Source organism: Gallus gallus, chromosome 1, assembly GCF_016699485.2.
Source record: "Gallus gallus isolate bGalGal1 chromosome 1, bGalGal1.mat.broiler.GRCg7b, whole genome shotgun sequence".
Classification (NCBI taxonomy): Eukaryota; Metazoa; Chordata; class Aves; order Galliformes; family Phasianidae; genus Gallus; species Gallus gallus.
Genome location: NC_052532.1, coordinates 109,001,278 through 109,022,720, shown reverse-complemented (window position 1 = coordinate 109,022,720; position 21,443 = coordinate 109,001,278). Strand labels below are relative to the sequence as shown.

Sequence of the window (21,443 nt, the reverse complement as noted above, 5' to 3'; positions counted from 1 at the left end):
TCTCTCTGCTGGAATGGGACTTAACAGTGACAATATGTTGCACGAGCACCTTTTATGCAAGGCCAGCAATACAACAACCAGAGCAAAATCACAGAGAGAAGCAGAGGGACCACTGGGGTTGTGCAGTAAACTTGATCTAGGAAAGTTATGTGATTTGATTTTTACATTTTTTGGGTTCTACAGCTGAAGGCTCCCCCTCCTTTCAAATAAACAAAACTACCTACCTCAGAGCTCAAGCTTTTAAAAAAATTATTTTAATGATGTATGGGAGACAAAGTTTATAAAATGAATGTTTGAAAGTGGGATAACATCACAGCTACTGCTGTGATAAGTGCAGCTTTGACAAGGGTAGGCATATCAGACTATGGAAAATAAGACAACTAGGCCACTAAATCATTAGAAAAATTTAGAAACTGGTATTAAAGGTTGCTGCTAATGGAGGATTTTGCAAAGTTCCTCATTAATGCTAGAAAGCAAAAGCAGAAAAATACTTCTGAAAGATGAAGAAAGCTACAGAGACTTAAAGTCTACCAGGTATTGGTAGGCTTTGTTGAGGTGACTAATTCTGCTGGTCAGTAACTTCTGCTGGTTAGCAGCTTCATGATCTTCCTGGAGTAAATAGTTTATTTCTTCTTTTCCTTGCAAGAGATGCAACATTGAGGTCTGCAAATAATTTCCAAAGTCATGAAGGACAGTAGAGAGGATGATCAGAGGAATCTGATTGCTCAGGCGTTTACTTGCTCCCTACAAGGAGAGGGAAAAAAAAAGAGTGAAGACTTTTTTCCTAAAAGAAGAAAAAACAGGCTGAAGGTACTCTATTAAGAGGTGACAGTGCACTATTAAAACACGGTATGGAGTTGCTATTCAAGAAGTTGAGTGTTTCTAGGATCTAAAAAGTGCCATTAATTCCTTTTGTTCCTAAAAAGTCTAGAAGTTAAGATTTATGGGATTGTCAGCTGTAGTTTAATTTTTTTTTCTTCAGTGAACTAAACCCAAGGCAGGCCATTTCCAACTTCTCCCTCTCTCTGCTAACCTTGATAAGAATTATTCTACAACTAGAAGAGCATTCAATATGAGTGTCTGGCTACAAATAATAGAGGTACCTTTCTTTTTGTGCTATATGACTTGAAAATATCAGCAGGTGGGCCAGGTAGAAGCCTATTTGATTTGGAGGTCCTACAGGGCTTAGGCCACTGTATGGCAAACAGGTATACAGGTATTGGACCAGAGAGATTATCGCGTTACAAAGGAGAAATGAAATAAAGATCTTACCCATGTCCTAGGCTCACAGAAAGGCTCCAAGAAGAGTGATCTCCAGATAGAGATCCTTCCTCCTTGGAAGTCAGCCCTTAAATGGGGTCTAGGAGAGGTGCAGCCAGGCTTCACCCCTTCCGGTCACTGAGGTGAAATTGCGTTCACCTGTGCCCCTGCAGCTGACTCAGCACTCGCCTCAGGTGGTCAATCAGAGGTTCAGGCTGTGATTCAACAGTTCCCATACAGGCCACCCATCTCCAGAGAAGTCTTGGGCTTTTCTGGCTTCAGATACTGCTTTAGCTCAGCAGCTGTAAATCTTTCATCTACAGGGATGGGGACAAGCTGACAATGAAAAATGCCAAAGACTAGGTATTTAGTTTTTCTTTCTATTTTGCACAGATCTAGTAAAAATGGAGCAATTCAACAGTCATCAGGGCACTTACTGAGCCTATATATTCTGTTATTCTGGAGCTAAACCCTACACAGAATCTTGACCTTTCTTAGTTAACAGGGGATCATGCATGGCATTTTCAAAGGCCATGGACACTTAAGAGCTTTAATCTAATTTCATCTCATGTATTTGGCATTGCATAAAGTCTCCAGGAGCTGTGATGCCCTGGTATTTGGTTACTGTTGAAAAGGGTGCTTAGGGCATTTACAAACGTACAACTATCCTTCAAGACTCTGTGGTACAGTAGAAAGCATTTGAGGCTGAAGGGAAGAAGTTGTTTATGCAATTCTGCCTTTGTCTTTTGCTCCCTGAAAACTTCTCAGTGCAAAGACCTGGAAGAACAGCCTGAACATTCAGTTGCAGGAATGTTTCAGAAACCTTTCTATTGAAATTCAAGGTGAACCACTACCTAAGTTAGTGCATTAATATTTAACTTGGTGCTCACTGAGGGGGTTTATGAAACAAAGATCAAAAGCATATTCTTATACTGTACATTCTCTTGGCTGTCTTGCTCCAAAATGATCTTTTGTTAAAGTATCCCATTTATCTCCACTTAACTCCTGAGCTGTTTGCAATATGGCATAGCCACACTGATCTCTGCAGAGAGCCAAATCCATTTTAACCAATCATTTGGCTACCACTCCTCCTGCCCTCTGAGTTTAGAATCTGACAGCTCTTTTACTGGAGCAATAGGGCTTGCCATCATCCAGATATCATTAATTTCTCATTGCAGGGATAAGGGCTCTTCCCCATCCTTTCCCCTCCCCCAGGTCTGGTAAGTAACAGTCCTTCCATCCCCCTAGCACTTGTTCCCATAGGAGAAGCCAGCCAAAGAGCACTGGTGTACTGTGTTGTAGTCTGCAAACTTACAGTGAAATAGGCCTTTACGTGAGAAACCATTTCCAGGGCAAAGCTGGGACATTGACGTGAAGCACATCCAAAAGCAAGGTCTTTGATTTTTGTATCTTTGCTGATGCCTTCTGCCCTGGCAGCTTTTAAATCATCTGTGTAGATGTTATCCTGGCAGTATATAATTCTCTCCATTTTAAATTGAGTCAGGATGCAATTTTTCGCAGTCGTTGCTTGTCTGTCACTAATGCAACCAATTCTGGCCTGGAAAAGAAGAGAACAAGTTCTGAGATGCTTAGCAACATCCCTCAGGAAGGTGAAGCGGATGCAGTTTTCAACACCTCAGTGCAGCACTTGCTAATCCCAGGTTGGCCCTTGGTGCATACTTTGATGTTTTAGCTTCTGGTTCCTTTCCCATGAAAGAGCAGGAAAACGTAGTGTTTGGTCCCCTCATGAGAAACAAGTGGGATCATGTCAAATCAAATTGAAACCTGGTGCTTGTATCCTGAAGGAAAATTCCAAGATTGGTGGGAACAAGCAACAACTACGAGTGATGAGTTCAGCCTGCCCTCGGTGTTTGCACCTGCTCAATTTTTGATTGCTTTTGCATGCATTTCAGCTGAATCTCCTTCTTGAAGTTGGCAGTGGCAGCAGTACTGATAGGAGCTCCATTTCCCCTCCCACCATTCTCAAAAGCACAATTTCTTACCTGTTCTCAGCAAACCAACCCTATCTAGCCCATCGCTGTCTGGCATCTTTTTAAAAATAACATGATGCTTTCTCACCTTTTTGGTGCTACCATTTGTCTGTGGGAACAATAAATTCCTCTCTATCATCCACGAGATCTCCTAAAATGCTAACTTAGCATCCCTACATCAGAACAAAGCTTTCGTTTTTCCCCCACAGTCTATCAGAATCTCCTCCTTTCTGTAATGCTATAACGTCATGGAAAAGTACAACAATAATAGCAGAGTGGCACAATCCTAGGCTGCAGCAAATGAGAACAAGCCCAAATGCAGCAGCTGTGGATGCAGCAACAAAAGAAAAACTGCTTACCCTTGGAAGGCCTCCAGTAGGCAGGGATCTCCAGCAAGATACACTTTTCTCCACTGCCAGTGAGGTCTGGAAGGATCCTGACTCCACCCCTTCTGGTCACTCAGGTGCATTGCACCTGAGCTCCCCAGGTTGGCTCTCCCTTCCCACCAGGTGCTCAATCACTGCTTCAGGCCACGACTTAGCATTTCTGCTACACTTCTTCTCATTGCATTCTGCCTGAGGACACCACACCTCTGTGCTTGGCTGAAATAGCTTGTTTGCTTGCTGTTTGCTTGTCCTGGGACTTTAATAGGGTGTGGCCGTGCAAGTCACATGGCAAACAGCTGCTGCACTTGTATTTGCCTATGAGTTTCCCTCCCAGCAGTGTCCCCTGAGTGGATTCTGCTTCATGGCAGGTCAGTGATGCCTCTCACCTCTTCTTCAAAGCTCTTTCCTAGAAAAGGTATTCAAGGACATCCATGTTGTTTAACTTCACTCCAAAAACTGGACACCTCCAAACTGCAAACAGGGATCTTCTAACTCTCTCATGGTTAAATGGCCTACTCATTAGCTGCTGCTCCTTTTTATCAATTGTGCAATGCCTGCCCTGGCTAACACTGGCTTGCCTTTCAGAAAGCAAAAGTATTGTGCTCTGAGGCTACCCACATGCTAACAAAACATTGCAGGACTTAAAACTGAAGTTACTGATAAGCTCTTCATGGCAGCCATACCAGGTTTTCTTTGCATCGAGTTGTGTGCATCAAGAGCGTGACCAAAACGAATGGAGAATGTATGCTTTAGATCTTGTCAACGTTGGACTTTCATTAGTGCCATCACAAACATGCAGTTGTTTGTAATGTCTTACTTTATAAAAATCACAGACTGTCAGGAAATCACATAGTTGCATGTAATGTGATGGAATAGGTGCCATAAGCATGGCTGTATTTACAAATGTCGTTCTGTTTTGCTCTTGAATTATCTCAGGTTATGGCTTGTCCCTCACCTGAGCAGCGTTGTTTAAGTTCTGAAAATTAGCAAAACGCTTGTTAGCCAGCTGCAAAAATTTCTCTTCAACCATATCTAAGGGAAGAACAGACAGACAAAACAAAGTCAGGTAAGAAAATGAAGTTTTTAAGTTATTGTCAATATAAGGCCTGTAAAAACCACTGTCTTTCTGTGTTCATGCTGAAATAGCTGGGCATCTGTCCTGATAGAATACGCCTTTAGGACCATACAAATAGGAATTTAGATTTCTCGGTTCGTGTGCATGAGTCACTAAAGACCACTTACCATGTCAGATATTTAATATCCCTGAGACTTCTTAGATGAAGCAATCTATGTGCTTTCAGTTTGACCAGCTGGGTCATCACTTGGCCACATAGGCACATCTGCCTTTCATCCCCAGAGTGGCCACTCCACGGAGAGGGGCTGGCACCTGTAACACAGGGCCCTAACTGGCACAGATGCTGTAGCAGTTTTCTAAAGCAAACATGGCAGAGAAATGATTGTGACATACTTTTTCCTTTGGTGTTACTCATGGGATGAGTTATCCTTTCCCCCATCCTCAGTAGTCACTGCGCACTATATATACCATTATGCAAAGAACTGGCAAAGAAGTTGGATTCCCAGTTCTGGTTTGTGAATCCCATTAACCGAGCCTGGCAATATCGGCCAGCTGGGCTAGCACCAAGTAGCATTCCAGAATGCTATTTCTTTACAGTATTATGTATTATAGTTACTTTCTAATTCCCTGTTCCCAGCCACTGGGAAGTGTACTAAAAAATTCTGGAGGTCACGTGCAGAGATTTGAGGTCTCAGCTCTAGAGAAGGAATAATCCCACAGGTTGAATGGGATTCACATCCACACTGAGGCATCCCAGCTGGAGCTCTTGGTCCATCAATGAGAACAGTAGCTTATTCTTTACACAGAATTATCAGGCACACCAATGTCACCCATGCAATGGCCTTGTGTGGCCTGTGAGACGTACAGATCACTTTGTTCAGCATCGCAACAGCTGGCTCCTCCAGCTTCGTAATTTGCTCTTTTATAATGTCCTCAAATGTCCAGTAGCTGATAAAGTCTGGGAACTCCCGTCCGCGGTACTGGTCTTCATATTTGGGCAATTTACTGCATACGATTTCTTCAACTGTAATATTAAAATAACATTGCTTTACTACTAGGTTACTTACTTCATAAATTTCTGGTTAAGAAAGAAGTCTACTGAAGAGCATTTTCCAAGAGAACTCATCTTTAAAGCAACACAGTTATTGCGAAAGCAAGATGGCACTCATTGCTCAGTGCCTTAATTAGCTTACTCTTTCTTTTTTCCCTCTCTCTCTATAAAGTCATGTTGATTGGATTGGTACACCATGGACAGGACATGAGAAACAACGACACACAGTGGTGTCTGTCTGTCTCCCTACATATACGTATTTGCCTCTGGCTGACTATATGTCCACAGCCTATTTATACCTATTATTTTAGAGCCACTGGTAATATTGACAAAGACGTGCATCAAAGACTAAAAGAACTTGATTAAAGAGTTACTGCTTGACTAGCAAATGTTGCTATGTCATCTCCGAAAACAAAAAGGGCTACTCTTTACAGGGTTATAGTTCATGTAGACTTGGAATTGTTTTTCCCACATCTTAAACAAGAGCTGAACAGAACAAAGAAGATGAAAATGCCAAAACATTAATGACAACAACAGTTAACTTATAAGTATTATTTTTACTATGGTTGTTGCTGTTATTTAGAGGAACAGTTCAGAGAATCAGCAGTTAATTCTCTGCCAGAAGCCAGTCTTTATTTTATTGCTTTGTTGAGAGAAGTCCCACTGATCTCTCTGTAAGGACAGCAATTTGCACTAGCTGGGTCTCTGTCCCTAAGGGCCAAAGCATAATTACAACATTACAAAAGATGAATGCTCCTAGATTCTTATTTTTCACTTCTTTTTTCTTTTCTTTTTTTTTTTTTTTGGGGGGGGGGGGGGGGGAATAACATATTGATGATGTTGTCTCTTAATGTAAAAGCCAGGGGATAGAATCTCTCAGATCAGCTGCAAGTGATGGTTTTCTGTGCTTACCTTTGGCAGAGCTCTCCAGGAGCTTTACTCCCCATGTCCGAAACTCTCTGCGGATTTTTGGAAACAGTCTGATTTCATTTCCAAACCAGGATTCCTTTCCATGCATTGTCTGAGAGATGTCTTCATTAAACGCTTTGATCAACTGTAATGAATCAGAAAGGAAAACAAAAAACAATCAAAGTACTGAAGCTTTATTTCTTCAGACTAACTTGTAAGTGTTAAGTAAATCCACAGACATTTGATATTACAGACATGACTGAAGGCATTATTTCCTTACATCTTTCATGCTCTTAGCTCTTGGTTGCTTTGCTCTGCACCAGAGGGCGGTGGGCATGGAACGGGCTGCCCAGGGAAGTGGGCACAGCCCCAGGTGCCAGAGTTCAGGAAGCATTTGGACACTGCTCTCAGACAGAGGACCTGAGTTTCAGGCTGTGCTGTGTGGAGCCTGGAGCTGGACTTGGTGACCCTTGTGGGCCTCTTCCAACTTGGGATATCCTGTGATTCTATGAAGACCCCTCAATGACAGATTCCAGAATCTCCCTGGTCCATCCTGTTACCTTGCTTTCTTTAGAAGGGTCTTCTCTGTTTTGTAACGGAAGCAATACTGATACTTACCCCCACAAGGAAAATTGTCTTATCGCTGACAGTTGGGTGTGTGCTTTGTGTGTACTTTTGTAGTTCCTTCTTTGCTTGTTGCAGTGCATCATGTACTTGCTTCTCTATTGCAGGCAAAGTTTTCTGGAGGGCAGACAGGAAAGAAGGACTCTTAGGTAGGCTGAACACAGCTGGTTTTGGAATGAAACCAAAAATCACTCCAGGAACAACTGGAGTAACACCACAGGGGAAAGTCTTGACCATCATGGAGAGAAGGCTAGGGGCTCCCTGAGATGCTGGGGTTGACACCACTGCCAGCAGGCAGAGGAGCTGCAGTCTAGGGCAAGACTTCACCTACAGTGAGCCAAAAGGTGTCAGCTCTTTATGTAGGGAGTATGCTGATGCCTCCATTCCTAACAAATACATGATTGAACTCAGCTGTTTGGTTGCCTTATTTTTTATGTAAGTTCTCACCAACACAGATTTTTTTCTTCCTTCAGGTCCCTATACTTTAGTATTTACTCTTCATGGAGTAGCATGCATTACTTACAAATATATTTATATAAATTAATAAAAATAATATACTTATATTAGTCTACTAAAATAATTAGCTCTTCCTTGAGATTTTTGAAGACATTTTCAGCTGATAGAAATGATCACGTTTTAGAAAGCCAATGGCAGTAACTTGCCACTCAGCCTATCAACACTATTCACAAACAAAAAGAAGCACCATGGCTGCTCTTAAAAAGGCAGGGGTTATGAGTCACAAGCAGATGTAATATGTTGCCTATTGTCAATCCTTCAGAGTTAAAGGCAAATCTGACGACAGATCACTGTTTTCCTTCCCTCTAACTCTCATCTCTATTTGTCCTTGGATTGCTTAAGGGTAAAAGATAAGCCTTATGTATGCATAAAAAGAAAAAAAAATGCTGAAAGGAAGAAGGGTTGGATTTTATTATTATTATTATTTTTAAGATAGTAACTGATACATATTTCTTAGCATGACACCTCCATTACTTACAATAATACGTCCCACAAGTTCATCTGTAAGCTTATTTGCCAGATGTGGGATAGTAGCCTTATTTTCATCCAGAAGAGTGCTGAAAATAAACAAACAAAACCACCAAAAAACCTGCTATGTTATTTCTGCTTGTGGGAAGTATGCCAATTCAAAACACTTCTCACCTATTATTCACAGTGATTAATTTACTACTAAGTCACCTTCTGGGGAAACCTGTGTCTTCAGCACAGTGTGTTTTCTTATGCTGAGTTTCATGGTGTTTTCCAGTGAATAGAAATACTTCAGTGCTTAACTGGAAGGGCTCATACGCTTGCTTTGTCTTCTTTAGGACTGTTCTGGTCTTCTGAGGTTAACTGCTTTTAGAATCATAGAATCATCTGGGTTGGAAAAGACCCTCAAGATCATCAAGTACAACTGTAAAGCTGCCTACCAAGTCCCATCGCTATACCATATCCCTTAGTGCAGCATCCACGTGTGTCTTAAATTCCTCCAGCGATGGGGACTCCTCCACTTCTCTGGGCAGTTCGCTCCAATGCTTGACCAAAATCTCTTCCTAATATTTAATCTAAACTTCCCCTGGTACAACATGAGGCCTTTTTCTAGCACCCTATCACTTGCCACCAAAGAGAAGAGACCACTCCCCTCCTCCTTGCTGCAACCTCCTTCCAAGGTAGCTGTAGAGAGTGATGAGGTCTTCCCTCAGCCTTCTCCAGATTAAATAACATCAGTTCCCTCAGCCTTTCATCATAACGCTTGCTTTCTAGTCTCTTTACCAGAAAGCTTTGTTGCTTTCAGAGAATCATAGAATGGTTTGGGTTGGAAGGGACCTTTAAGATCATCTAGTTCCAACCTCCCTGCTATAGGCAGGAACACCTCCCTCTAGAGCAGGTTGCTTGAAGCCCCATCCAGCCTGGCCTTGAATGTCTCCAGAGAGGGGGCATCCACAACCTCTTCCAGTTTAAAGCCATTTCCCCTCATCCTGTTGCTACATGATTTGAGGTGATTTCAGTATACTTTGGGTTGGGTTCTTTATGTGAGAAGTACCTGAAATGTTTGTGAGTCTCAAAGAATTCTCTCTCTTGCTGGATTGCGGAGGTGAAGGACAATTCGTTGCAGAAGTCCATTTGCCCATAACATTTCACAATCATATAACCTTTTCTGAGTGGGATGACCTCGTTTTGTATTATCTTAAGGACAGTCTCTTCAGTTCCTTCGTTCACTAGGTCTGGTTTAGTGAGGACCCCTGTGAAGTTACCCACAGAGAAAGTTAATCAAGCACAGAAGTTGAAGGTGGAAGAGATGCAGTAGGACATCTCACTTGAAGAGTGGAAATGTTTCCTACGGTATTTTTCTACAGTAACTGCTCTTTGTTTTGTTTTCTCTCCTAGAAAGCTTTCAGCTCCTGGGCTCTGCAGTTGGACTCTCGGTCCACCTTTTGCCTTGCAAACCTTTTCAACAGAGAGCAGCAAGGCTTTCCCAGCATTAACTCTAAGATTTTCAATGTTCAGTTATTCACAATGTGAATGCCAGCTAGACTCATACCTGAGATATTTTAAGAGCTAGATCACTTCCAGCTTTGTAAAGGGTTTATTTAGTCTGCTTATTTCTTCTTCTAGTAGTTTTGAACTAGAACTTTGCATGAAGTACACTACTTCAGACCTTCACGGAAATATATGATTCACACCTCTATCTTAAAAAATTTCTCACCAAGCGTCCTTTCTCCTGTGGGATCCACCTCTTGAGCCATTTTCAGCGCTTCTGTTGTTGCAATATCCACATTACATGGTACCACTACCACAATGATTGTCTCTTTGCAGCCAATATATTTTTTAAGTAGTGTTTTGATCTGAAATGTAATACAGTAGTAAAGAAGTTCAATGAAAGCAAATGCTTGCATGTAGGATGCGACCACTCCTAGCAGTACAAGCCACCACATGATATGTCACATATACTGCGTATATATACACGATATAATATACTATATAGTACTATATAATATATTATATAATATACCATTAAATGCTAAAGAATGGCATGGAAATGGTTTAAGAGGATAGTGCAGCCTCTTTTCCTATGGAAAGATAAATCTAAACATTTAATGTGAACAAGAACAATATATTGTTATATCTGTCATGAAAAAATCATGTGAATTACATAAAATTTAACACCTCATTCTAAGTAAAATTTAAACTCTTGGGGATAACATCTTTCTTTAGGGAAATATGATTTCCATAAACAATGTTGTAAGAAAAATGGGTTCTGATGCCTAGTAACACACTGCTGGAATGAAAGCCAGATTATAGCATAGCCAGACTATAGTATAGTACAGTATAGCCAGCTCCAGCACATCACCCTCACAGTTGGCTCTATCTCCAGGAGTTTTATTTGCATTCCCCAGCATTTCTTCTAAAAGCCACCAGGGGAAGCATACAGATATCCTTTACTTTAACACACATACTGTTCACTTCAGAATGGGCCTGCTGAAATACTGTAAGGGATGAGAAAAAAGTGACAGTTGGTTCCCTTCACATGTACACTGTCAGCAAAGGATGACAGAGCACTGAGCTAGTAAAATCACTGACCTGCCTTCTTGCTTTAGAATAGCTTACAAGAACTCAGACGTTTCACTTTTGCCAAGCATCTTCACAATACTGAGAAGAGGCAACCTGTCTGGGATGCATCTATCCTCCAGTCTGTGTCCCAGCCTATGGGCATGGAGGCAGTGCTGTATTCAAGACCATCTATCTGCAAAACAGGGTCGGTGCAGCTGTGTTGTTCCCTGCTTCCCTGGCAGGCATGTGGAATGGCTCACCTATGCCAGCATGGGCAGCTCCCTCCTGCACAACAAGGAAAGACAGGAGATCCTGGTCCTCACTGTTCCTATCAGCACTGCCTTCCCAAAAACCAGGTCTGTCTGTTTGCTAGTGTAGCTCTCATAAAAGCTCAGAAGCCCAGCATAATAATTCCCGAGTCCTGCAGCAAAGATTTGCACGTAAGATAGGCTACAGAAGAGAACCTTTGTATAAATTGGCAGATAAAACTGACTGTTACCTGTTGGCCATTATCTTGTGGCTGGTTCCCCACGGCCTCTCTGGCAATTCCAGGAAGATCAATTAGTGTCAGGTCTGGGACGTCAGGAGACCAGATTTCAAGGGAAATTAGTTCTCCAGTAATGCTACCATTAGTGCCAGCCACTATATCTTGGGCTGCGAGGTGGAAAGAGGAAAGCAATGAATACAAGCTTCGAACTCTGCATGGAAGTGTAGGTGAAGTGGGAACACGATGACTTCAAAAAATATCTACTACCACCTGAATTTCTTCTAGGCATGGCTTTTTTTTAGACCCAGCCATTAACGTAAATCAATTTCTGCAAAAATCCAAAAAAAATATTATGTGAAATCCCTTTGGAGTGGAAACTGCAGTATTTTACAGAGCATATACTAATGGATTGTCATACATGAAGACAAAATACATGTAAATAAACCATCACAAAAGCAATAGGATAAAGTATTGGTCAGTTGCAGAAACTACTCCTCAGCATCAAGATACTCTGTAGACTTTAATTAATTTTTAGCTGTCTTTGAAGACCAATAGGCATTACTCCGTATTCTCTTCACATTGATAGTGAGGTTGACAGATCAGCCACTGCTTCCCAGGTTGTGTATAGGCAATAATGCTGGAACCAACAACAACATGTGAAACAAGAAAACCCCATTATAGTTTTCATGAGAGATTTTATCAGCTCTGTAATCAGCTTACTCAAATCATACCAGTTTGTTTGCAGTTTGTGAAGGGTGTATCAAAAACCTCTAAATAACATACTGAAAAACTAATGAAATAACATTATCATAGAATCATTAAGGTTGAAAAAGACCTCTAAGATCATCTTGTCCAACCATCCACCTACAATGATATTGCCCACTAAACCATGTGCCTAATTACTACATCTATACCCATTCCTTAAACACCTCCAGGAATGGTGACTCCAGTGCCTCACACCACTCTTTCTGAGAAGAAATATTTCCTAATATCCAACCTGAACCTTCCTGGTGCAACTTGAGGCCATTCCCTCTCATCCTGACAGTGTTACCAGGGAGAAGAGGCCAACCTCTACCTCACTACAACCTCCTTTCAGGTGGTTGCAGAGAGCAACAAGGTCTCCCCTGAGCCTCCTCTTCTCCAGACTGAACAATCACAGTTCTCTCAGCTGCTCCCCATCAGACTTGTGCTCCAGACTCTTCAAAGCTTTGTTGCCTTTTTCTAGACGTGTTCCATAGTCTCAGTGTCTTTGTTGTAGTGAGGGTCCCAAAACTGAACACAGTACTCATGATGAATATGATGAATAGCAATGTTGTAGAGCGTCTTAGCCAAGGAAATAAGAAAAAAAAAACACTTTCACATGTAGGGAAAGTGCTTACTACACTTTCGGTAACAACATATTTTCTCATACTGCATGAAATACCATAAAAGTAAAGCTGTGACATGGCAGTGCCTGAGGCCATGGTCACAATAACTGACAGAAACTCTGTATGCCCTCCACTCTGCTATCTTTCAATTTTCTCTAAAATCATAGGCTTTCCAGCCACAGACACCACATGCACTTCCTGAGCATTTGAGCTGACATCATGAACCACTTAGGGCTTTGCATGCTTACAGCTTGACAGACAAACTTCCCAAACATGACAAATAGCATCCAGCTGAACACACAGCCTGAGCTTTTGTAGATATCGTGGTCCATCTTCTAAACTGAAGCAATAATTAGCACAACTCTCTTGCACTACCTCATCTAATACTCTACATTCAGTTCTTTGTGGCTATAATTCCTGTGTTAGTTTGAGGACTGTTTCTCAGCCTAAGGAAAGGGGAGAAAGAATTCAAAGGGGATTGAGCAAGGGCAATACGCTACAATTTACCTTTTCTTATTGCTTTCTTCACCTCTGATGCATTCTGGAGCTGTATTTCTGTGTTGCGGTAATAAATTACCCCTTTCCATTCCTGCGGAGCTGTCATTTTTTTCAGTTTAAGTTCCAGAGGACAGCGAGTAATGACACCTACAGTAGTGCCAAAGACAGAGGTGACAGTTGTTATGCACAACAGACATTGTGTGAGTGGACTGGGTGATGTGCACAGGATTGCCTAATACTTCATTGAAAGGCACAGAAAAGTTTGAAGAGCCAAAGGGCTCTTATCTGACTTCCTTCTCTGTGTCAACAATACTATGTGAGGTCAACCATGGCTTGGGCAGCCAGTTTTACCTTGCAGACCTCCAAGAATGGAGATTTGTTCTTCTCTGAGTGACCTGCTTCAGTGCAGGTCACTGCACCTATGTCTTATGAAGGCAACCCTTTTCCTGGACTTGAGGTCCAGCCTGAAAGCTTAAATGTGCTCAGGTATTGCCAACAAATAGAGAACTCACAGAACCTGGGTGTGTGTATATACACATACATACACATGAACACACACATAGAAAATGAATTGTCCTGAGCTGTAAATACAGTCTTCCAACAATCTTCTCTAACATTCAAGGCATGTGTTTGTAAGCAAAGATCTTTGTACATTTTCTGCCAAAAAAGGTTTCTGTAAGAAAATTTTGATCTGAAAGAAGCAACACAGAAACAAATTTCAAAACTAATCTTGCATGTGAAATCAATACATTTTGCTGGCGAATACAGAGCTGCTGCTGCTGCCTTTCTGCCTGCCTACAATTTGGAGCAACTATCCTCCCCTGTCCACCCAGGCTGTGCAACCTGTTGGAGTGACACTGCAGTGTCCCACCTGCACATCCATTTCTTCTACTGGAAAGCAGAGATGGGAAAGCTTCTGGAGCCTCATGATTTAGGTATAGCCTTAGTCATAAAGTCATAATGTTATCTACGCCTAAACTCCAGAGAGGGAAAAAAAAAAAAAAAAAGTCCTTCTACCTCATCAGTGTCACATAATTCAGGTGAAAACCTGAGAAGGTGAGTTTGTACCTTTGTCCCTAGGAAGAGCAACACCAGACAAAGCTTCAAGGACAGAGCTTTTCCCAGAGTTCCGGTCTCCAATCACTGCAATTGCAGGCAACATCAGGTCGTTTCCTATATCAAGCTTTCTCAGGCTGTCAACAAGATCAATGCAAGGTCGGATCTTTCTGTCATATTGGTTGTCCAAGCTGCATGCTGCTGCCTGTTGGATTTAAACTCACAATTAATTTCATGTAATTTGAAAATAAGCTGATTCCAGAAACAAAAAAAATATATATATCAAAACAACCCACCCACCCAAAACAACAACACCTTCTAGGCACCTTTTCCAGCTCTTCATTCTCTAGTAACCAGTCTGTACTTCATATCACTGTACATCCTTGCACCTTCATGCTATATACAGATGGATATAACTATGGTTAATTGTATTGAGATTGGCTCAGTGACTCAAACAACCTTGGTAAAAATAGCCAATTTTCTAAGCTGTCCTGAAAGGTGAAAAGTAAAAACGGACCTCAGCACTAAATGTGCTTTGAAGACTTTTTTTTTTTTAATAACTCATTTTCTTCCACTCATACAGATGTATGGAAGGATACATATATAAATAGAGAATGGCCACAGAGATGAGATAATTCAGTACAGAAAGCTTATTAGATCTTTTTTGAAGTTTGAAGATTTAGTTGGTAATGAATCACCAAATCATTGTGCTGTAGTGTCCTTAATAGGCAGCTAAAATCTATTGTTTGCATCTTTCTTTGCCAGATCCTAGCTGGCCACCACCACCAATTCTGTCTAAGAGAGTCACCTCTGAAAATATTTCTGTCAGATGTAATCAAAGAGAATAATCTTTCAAGATAAGAACACATCTCTGCCAGCAGGTGTTTGAAAACCCTATTGATAACCCTTCCATACTACCTTTATTTCAGTGTTCACTGCCTAGTAAATCCCAGCCATTCTCAAGGAACCCCATTAACTATGACACAGACTTAAATCTGGTGAGGGGTCTGGAGCACAGGCCTTGTGGGGAGCAGCTGAAGGAACTGGAATCGTTCAGTCTGGAGGAGGCTCAGGGGAGACCTTATTGCTCTTTACAGCCACCTGAAAGGAGGTTGTGGTGAGGTATGGGTTGGCCTCTACTCCCAGGTAACAGTGATAGGATGAGAGGGAATGGCCTCAAGTTACACCACGGGAGTGTCAGATTGGATGTTAGGAAATATTTCTTAGAAAGCATAGTGAGGCATTGGCACAGACTGCCCAGGGAGGTGGTGGAGTCACAGTCTTTGGAAGCATTTAAGGAAAGGGTATAGATATAGTACTTAGGCACATGGTTTAGTGGGCAACACTGGTGTAGGTGGATGGTTGGACTAGATGATCTTAGAGGTCTTTTCCAACCTTAATGATTGCATGATAATCTCTCTCAGTGTTAAATACACAACACACGTTATTAGTAACGCTTTTTTATGTTTGTGCTGAAGGTAGCAGAGCCTCAAGTAAAAAAAAATACCCCAGATTTTAGGATTCCCATTCAATGATGTTCACTAAGGAATTAGACATTTATTACAGATTACACTGGCTGCTAGGCTGCTGCCACGCTGTTTATCACGAGTAGTTTTTAGGCCAGCAGATTAAAGGTAGATGCACATTTTCCTAGCTACACAAATGACTTCTTGACCCTGATCCTAAAAATTCTCCTCTCCTTCGACCTAACAAGTGCCCAAAGAGACAGAGGAATTCATTTTGAGGTGCAACGTAAAACACAGGGGTGAGCATGGAGAGTATCTGTGCCTTTCCCTGCCACCTGCCTTACCTCATCCTTGTCCTCTTCTCTGTCATTCAGCCTCTTGGACACTTTCTGCTCATGCTCAGGCTTTCTGTCAGTCAGTTCTGGAGCACAGAAAGCCATCTGATTGCTGCAGCCTAATGGCAGAGGCACCCCAAAAACTCCTACAGGTACTGGTAAGGAAGGTGGTACATTACTATTCTGCTTTGGGATCTGAATGGGACATCCAAAAGCTGAGCTGAAGTTGGACCGTGGATTGTTCATGTTCTGCTGTTCTTCTGGCTTGCTCTATGGCTTGTCCGCATGTACTGCACCGAGCAGTGATTATTATCGACACCGACCACTCTTGACAGCCTCTGAAATCAACATTAACCATAGCAGAGAAAAATCAAAACAATGCTTCTACCTCCTGGTTCAAGCCCTTAACAGGGATCAAATACCCAAACTGTTCTCAAATTAGTAAGATTGATCTCCAGAGGAAAGACTTGAAACATTTCCCCCAACGTCACTTATACCTTTTTTTTGTGTTCCCAAAAAAAGAATTTGCCATGGGGTATTCTCAGTCTCTGTTACACAGACTAAACAAGAAATTTTGGGGGGAGGGTGGAGGGTGAATGCAGTGGTTTCACAACAATGGCTAGCTCAGCTCCATCACACCACTCTCTCATTCCCCCTCCTCAACAGAACTGGGGGAGAAAATATGATGAAAAAAGGCTCAAAGATTGAGATAAGGACAAGGAGATAACTCACCAGTTACTGTCAAGGACAAAGCAAACTAAGCACAGGGAGATTAATGTAATTCCTGTAATGTAATGTAATAAAAGCAAACTAAAATCACTTTTCCCCCATCCATTCGCTTCTACCTCCTCTGAGCAGTGACGATGTTGGGAAAATTTCCTCTCAAATAGAAAAGTTTTTCTCATAGAACCAAAACATAGCATCATACCAGATACTGAAGAAAACAATTCCATCTGTGCTGAAACTAAGGCAGACTCTTAAATCAGAACTGAATACAGAAATTTTATGGATAAGTCTTTAAACCTGCTCTCTTCAGAAACAAGTTCTGGTTGAACTGTAAGAAAACAGACAGGACCCATTTTCCTGCAATTCCAAGGGATCACTGTGCTCAAACACCTGTCACAGAGTTATCTAGATAGATCTGTGCCCGTGACAGGGGGGCAGTAGGCATGCGGGCCCCCCTGGCTTCCCCCCCCAAAAAAATGGAGCAGCAGCAACGATCTAAGAAGGAGAACTTATTTTACTAACTATGATGTTGGAATGCAAGATGACATGATATAATACAGTCTAATTGGAAGTAAGGATAATAAATGAAATGAGAGAGAGCGAAAGAGCGATAGAGAGAGAGAGAGAGAGAGAGAGAGAGTTTCCGAAACCAAAAGCCCTACTTGATGAAGGCTCACAGCTTGGAAGCACACCCACTCCTATCCCTGGCAGCAAGCGAAAGTGAAAAAGACCGTGCGCAACCAGATGACCTATCTTCTGTGATGTGTCTTCCTTCTCTGACCGTGAGGTCCTCTGGGATACGTAGTTCTTCTTCTCTTTTGTCCATGATGTTATGATGTGGAATACCAATAGCAAAGTTCAAAACCATGACAACGCCTTATTCTTCAGTCTCTAAACTTATTTAAGTCTGTCCCCAATATACAAAAGGTACCAATTAAAATGAGTTTATTATTTGGAGGATCTGCATTATCAGGTGCTGTGTTTGCTTCAGCTTGGTCATCCTCATCCTCCAGCTGTATCATAAATCAGTAGCTACAGATTTAAAAATTTAAAGATTTACAGATTGCTTGGAGAGCAGCTGCTGGCAGGTATTGGGACAATCCCAAATGGGTTGCTAATGCTTTTGAAAACACAAGATCTGGGTTGGAAAAATACAGAAGTTATCATGCAGGTGTTGTTTGATAGTACAGAAAAAGAAATTATTCACAGGACTACAAGGATCCAAGTGGAGGCTCAGGCAGTAGCAGAGGTATTACAGGGGTTTTACTTAGGACATAATACTGGCAAAGATCAGAGGGGCCTAAATGCTGGGACGGGTTTAGAGGTGATGGATCTCAGGGAGGAGGGACGCTGGAATCAAGAATGTCCATATCTGAAGAGATCTAGGAAACCCGATATTCCAGTGTTACCTGTGGAAACCAGGGAATGAAGGGTACCAGAGGAATCTTTCCCAGCAGAGCCTCTGGTTAAAATTAAGCTGGGGGGAAGACGAAACTGAATTAGGATGTTTGGTTGACACAGGAACTACCTATTCAGTTTTAAATACTCAGAAACATGAATTAGGCTACGATACTGCAAGAGTTATTGGTGCAATAGAAAAATCAGAAGCAAGCTTTCTTTAAGCCCTTGAAGTTTTAAATTGGGAAACAACGAGTGACACATCCGTTTTGTATTTACCAGGGGCATCGAAGCTCTTAATTGGTCAAGACTTGTTAGAGAAATTAGAGGAAATTTAAAGATGGGGAGGTGGAAGTGCTGAAACCAGAGTCTAAATTTGTCCAAGCTGCAACATTATTGTTACAGGAAACCAAGACAGTTAAAAAAAGGAATTTCACCTGAAGTGGAAGCTGCAGTGGTGCCTTTGGTACAAGCAGAGGAGGTGCCTGGAAGATCAAAGAGTGCTGAGCCAGTAAGAAGAGACCAAAAGCCAGGATCAGCACGGGTAAGGCTGAAACAATATCCTATAAAATTAGAAGCTTAGATGAGGTTGGTACCTCTCATAGAAAAATTATCAACATGGTTTATTAAGGGAATGTGACATGCACAACACCCCCAGTTTTGCCCCTTAAGAAAGCTGATGGAAAGTCTCATAGACTAGCAGTTCAAGGAGCAATCAAAAGCAATTTAAGAGAATTTTACCTTCCTAACTGTTCTTACTGAAGAACAAGGGGAAATGGTTTTAAAGTAAGACAGGGGAAGTTTATGTTAGATATGAGGAGGAAGTTTTTCACACAGAGGGTGGTGACACCCTGGAACAGGTTGCCCAAGGAGGTTGTGGATGCCCCATCCCTGGAGGCATTCAAGGCCAGGCTGGATGTGGCTCTGGGCAGCCTGGTCTGGTGGTTGGCGACCCTGCACTTGGCAGAGGGCAGGGCAGTGGCCTATTTCTCCAAGCAACTGGACACAGTGGGTCAAGGATGGCCTGGGTGTCTGAGAGCAGTCTCAGCAACCGTGTTGCTAATGGAAGCAGGATGAAATCTTACCATAGGACAAAGAATACCTGTTTACAGTGCTGAATCAGAGGGGGTGAGGGAGTTAGGTCAGTTACTGAAAGGTGTGAAATACATTGTAAAACAAACCAACCAACCTGAAAACAGAATAAGATTCAATTCAGAAAAACAGCAGAGGGACAAGCACCTGGAGAATATTGGCAGATTGATTTTACTGAATTACCTAGGACTAGGGGACCAAAATGTCTGCTAGTCCTAGTGGATACATTTACTAGTGAGCCTGTTCTTTGGTTGAATTAAAAATAAATATTCTTCACTTCTAGCTGATGTCAATATGGGAAGATCACATAAAATATAAGTGATACTTCAAATGTGTAAAATAAAAAGAGTAATTCCTCACTCCCTACTCAGTCTAATTTATTATTATTATTATTCCTCTCTCCTTTAACCAAAACAAAAAATAGACTGTAAGGAAAGCGCTTGATTTGGACCAGTAACAATTCAACTACTCAGGTTGGGCATTAGGAAAAACTTCTTCCCCGTAAGCATTCCATCATCACCACAGCTGCTGTGATGCTGTTGCCATGCTGCTTTCCTTGAACTGTATTTGTAGGCATCTGCAGTCTCTGTGCCAGCAGCCTCCTGCCATCCCACAAGAAACCTCTGGGCAGCCTGACCCAGCTGGGGCCGCATGGATTGCGAGCTGCCTGGCAACGACTTGCCTTGCTTTCCTCTGGCAGCCCTAGCTTCACTTCTCTGGGAGTAGTCCCAGAACCAACCACCAAATCCAAAGCACAGAGCTGCTGTGTGCTGAGCACTCAACCCCCTTTTCTCTCCCAAATATCACTTGTGTTAGTCTGTGTCCAGCCAGAAGGGCGCACAGACTTCTACCTGTCACGCTGTGACCAGAGGATATCTGTGCACATCTCTACAGCCTCTGGGCTGTACATTTGTTAACAGTATCTGGAAAAATATAGCAGTGCAAAGCTCACAACACTGTACATGCAAACTGCTGGCCAGACTGTGCTGCTGACCTCTGCCCCCACATATTACATAATTTTAAAAAAATGTATTCTAATGTAAATGCTGTCTCTCAGTCATCTTTTAAAGATAATTAAGTTAAACAGAACTGGAGGTTTTAACCCATGTTTTGTACATTACCAAATCATAAAATCATGTGGGTTGGAAGGGACCCTTAAAGATCACCAGGTCCAACCCCCCTGTAATGAGCAGGGAGGGACACCTACAGCTACATCAGGTTGCTCAGAGTTCCATCTAGCCTGACCTGGCGTGTCTCCAGGGGTGGAGCATCCACCACCTCTCTGAGCCACCTGTGCCAGTGCCTCACCACCCTCACTGTAAAAAACTTCTTCCTTACATCCAGTCTAAATCTCCCCTCTTTCAGTTTGAAATCATTTCCCTTTACCCTTTCACAACAGACTCTGCTAAAGAGTCTGTCCCCTTCTTTCTTACAGCTGTCCTTTAGATATTGAAAGGCCTCTTTTGTGTGCCCCCAGAGCCTTCTCTTCAGCTCTCTCAGCCTCTCCTTGTAGAGGAGGTGTTCTGTCCCTTGGATCATTTTTGTGGCCCTCCTCTGGACAGACTCCAATAGATCCATACCATAGGCTGACAAGACTACTAATTTTTCCCCACTCCAGAAATAACAAATTCCACTCCTGACAACCTCAATTTGAACCATGCTTACTTTAAGTAAGTGCTTATGCAGCCTTATCACCTTCAACTATTAAAAGCAACAAAGATAACAATTAAAAATTACGTGGTTAATTTTAAAAGAAGTTAAAGGAAAGGAAAAGTCATACCTGCCAGAGTCACACAGCAAGGAGAAACAATTAACTACATTCAGCCGCTCTGAATGCTTTTCTATACACAGACTCCACCTACATGACATAAACAAGGAGAAACGAAACTAAAATGCTTTCATTATTGAAAACAGTATCCTGATGTGTGTTTCACTCAAATTCCTCATCCATTAGCCAATTTTCATCCCAGTTCTTTGCAGAACCCTGTAACAAAACCACTCCAATGCACTACTACCCTCCTTGTCCTGTGGTTTCTCCTTCTCCTGCAGAGGAATCAGAGGGCAGATGGCACAGGTGCTAGGTAATACTGCTTATGAGCAACAGCCCCTTTCCTTTTCAGGTTGGATATCAGGAAACATTTATTCCCCGAAAGAGTGGTGAGGCAGTGGCACAGGC

The 21,443-nt window shown here is 42.1% G+C and overlaps 1 protein-coding gene across 12 annotated transcripts; it reads right to left on the bottom strand.

Annotated features, from left to right (window-relative positions):
- Positions 1-232: 232 nt before the first annotated feature.
- MX1 (myxovirus (influenza virus) resistance 1, interferon-inducible protein p78 (mouse)) lies at positions 233-21,112 on the bottom strand. Of its 12 annotated transcripts, none has more exons than XM_046901195.1 (16): positions 21,048-21,112; positions 18,613-18,738; positions 18,187-18,254; positions 16,061-16,389; positions 14,263-14,455; positions 13,204-13,341; positions 11,342-11,496; positions 9,998-10,136; positions 9,335-9,533; positions 8,291-8,369; positions 7,291-7,413; positions 6,676-6,817; positions 5,578-5,736; positions 4,593-4,669; positions 2,576-2,818; positions 233-744 (listed from the first exon to the last, which is right to left on the bottom strand). In XM_046901195.1, the coding sequence occupies exons 4-16, from the start codon at positions 16,295-16,297 to the stop codon at positions 511-513; spliced, it is 2,118 nt and encodes a 705-aa protein (XP_046757151.1). In that variant the 5' UTR covers positions 16,298-16,389; positions 18,187-18,254; positions 18,613-18,738; positions 21,048-21,112; the 3' UTR covers positions 233-510. The 12 variants fall into 12 exon arrangements, with proteins under 12 accessions (XP_046757151.1, XP_046757164.1, XP_046757225.1 ...); XM_046901208.1 differs by lacking the exon at positions 18,187-18,254 and adding an exon at positions 17,527-17,915; XM_046901269.1 differs by having other exon boundaries at positions 18,613-18,660.
- Positions 21,113-21,443: the final 331 nt, after the last annotated feature.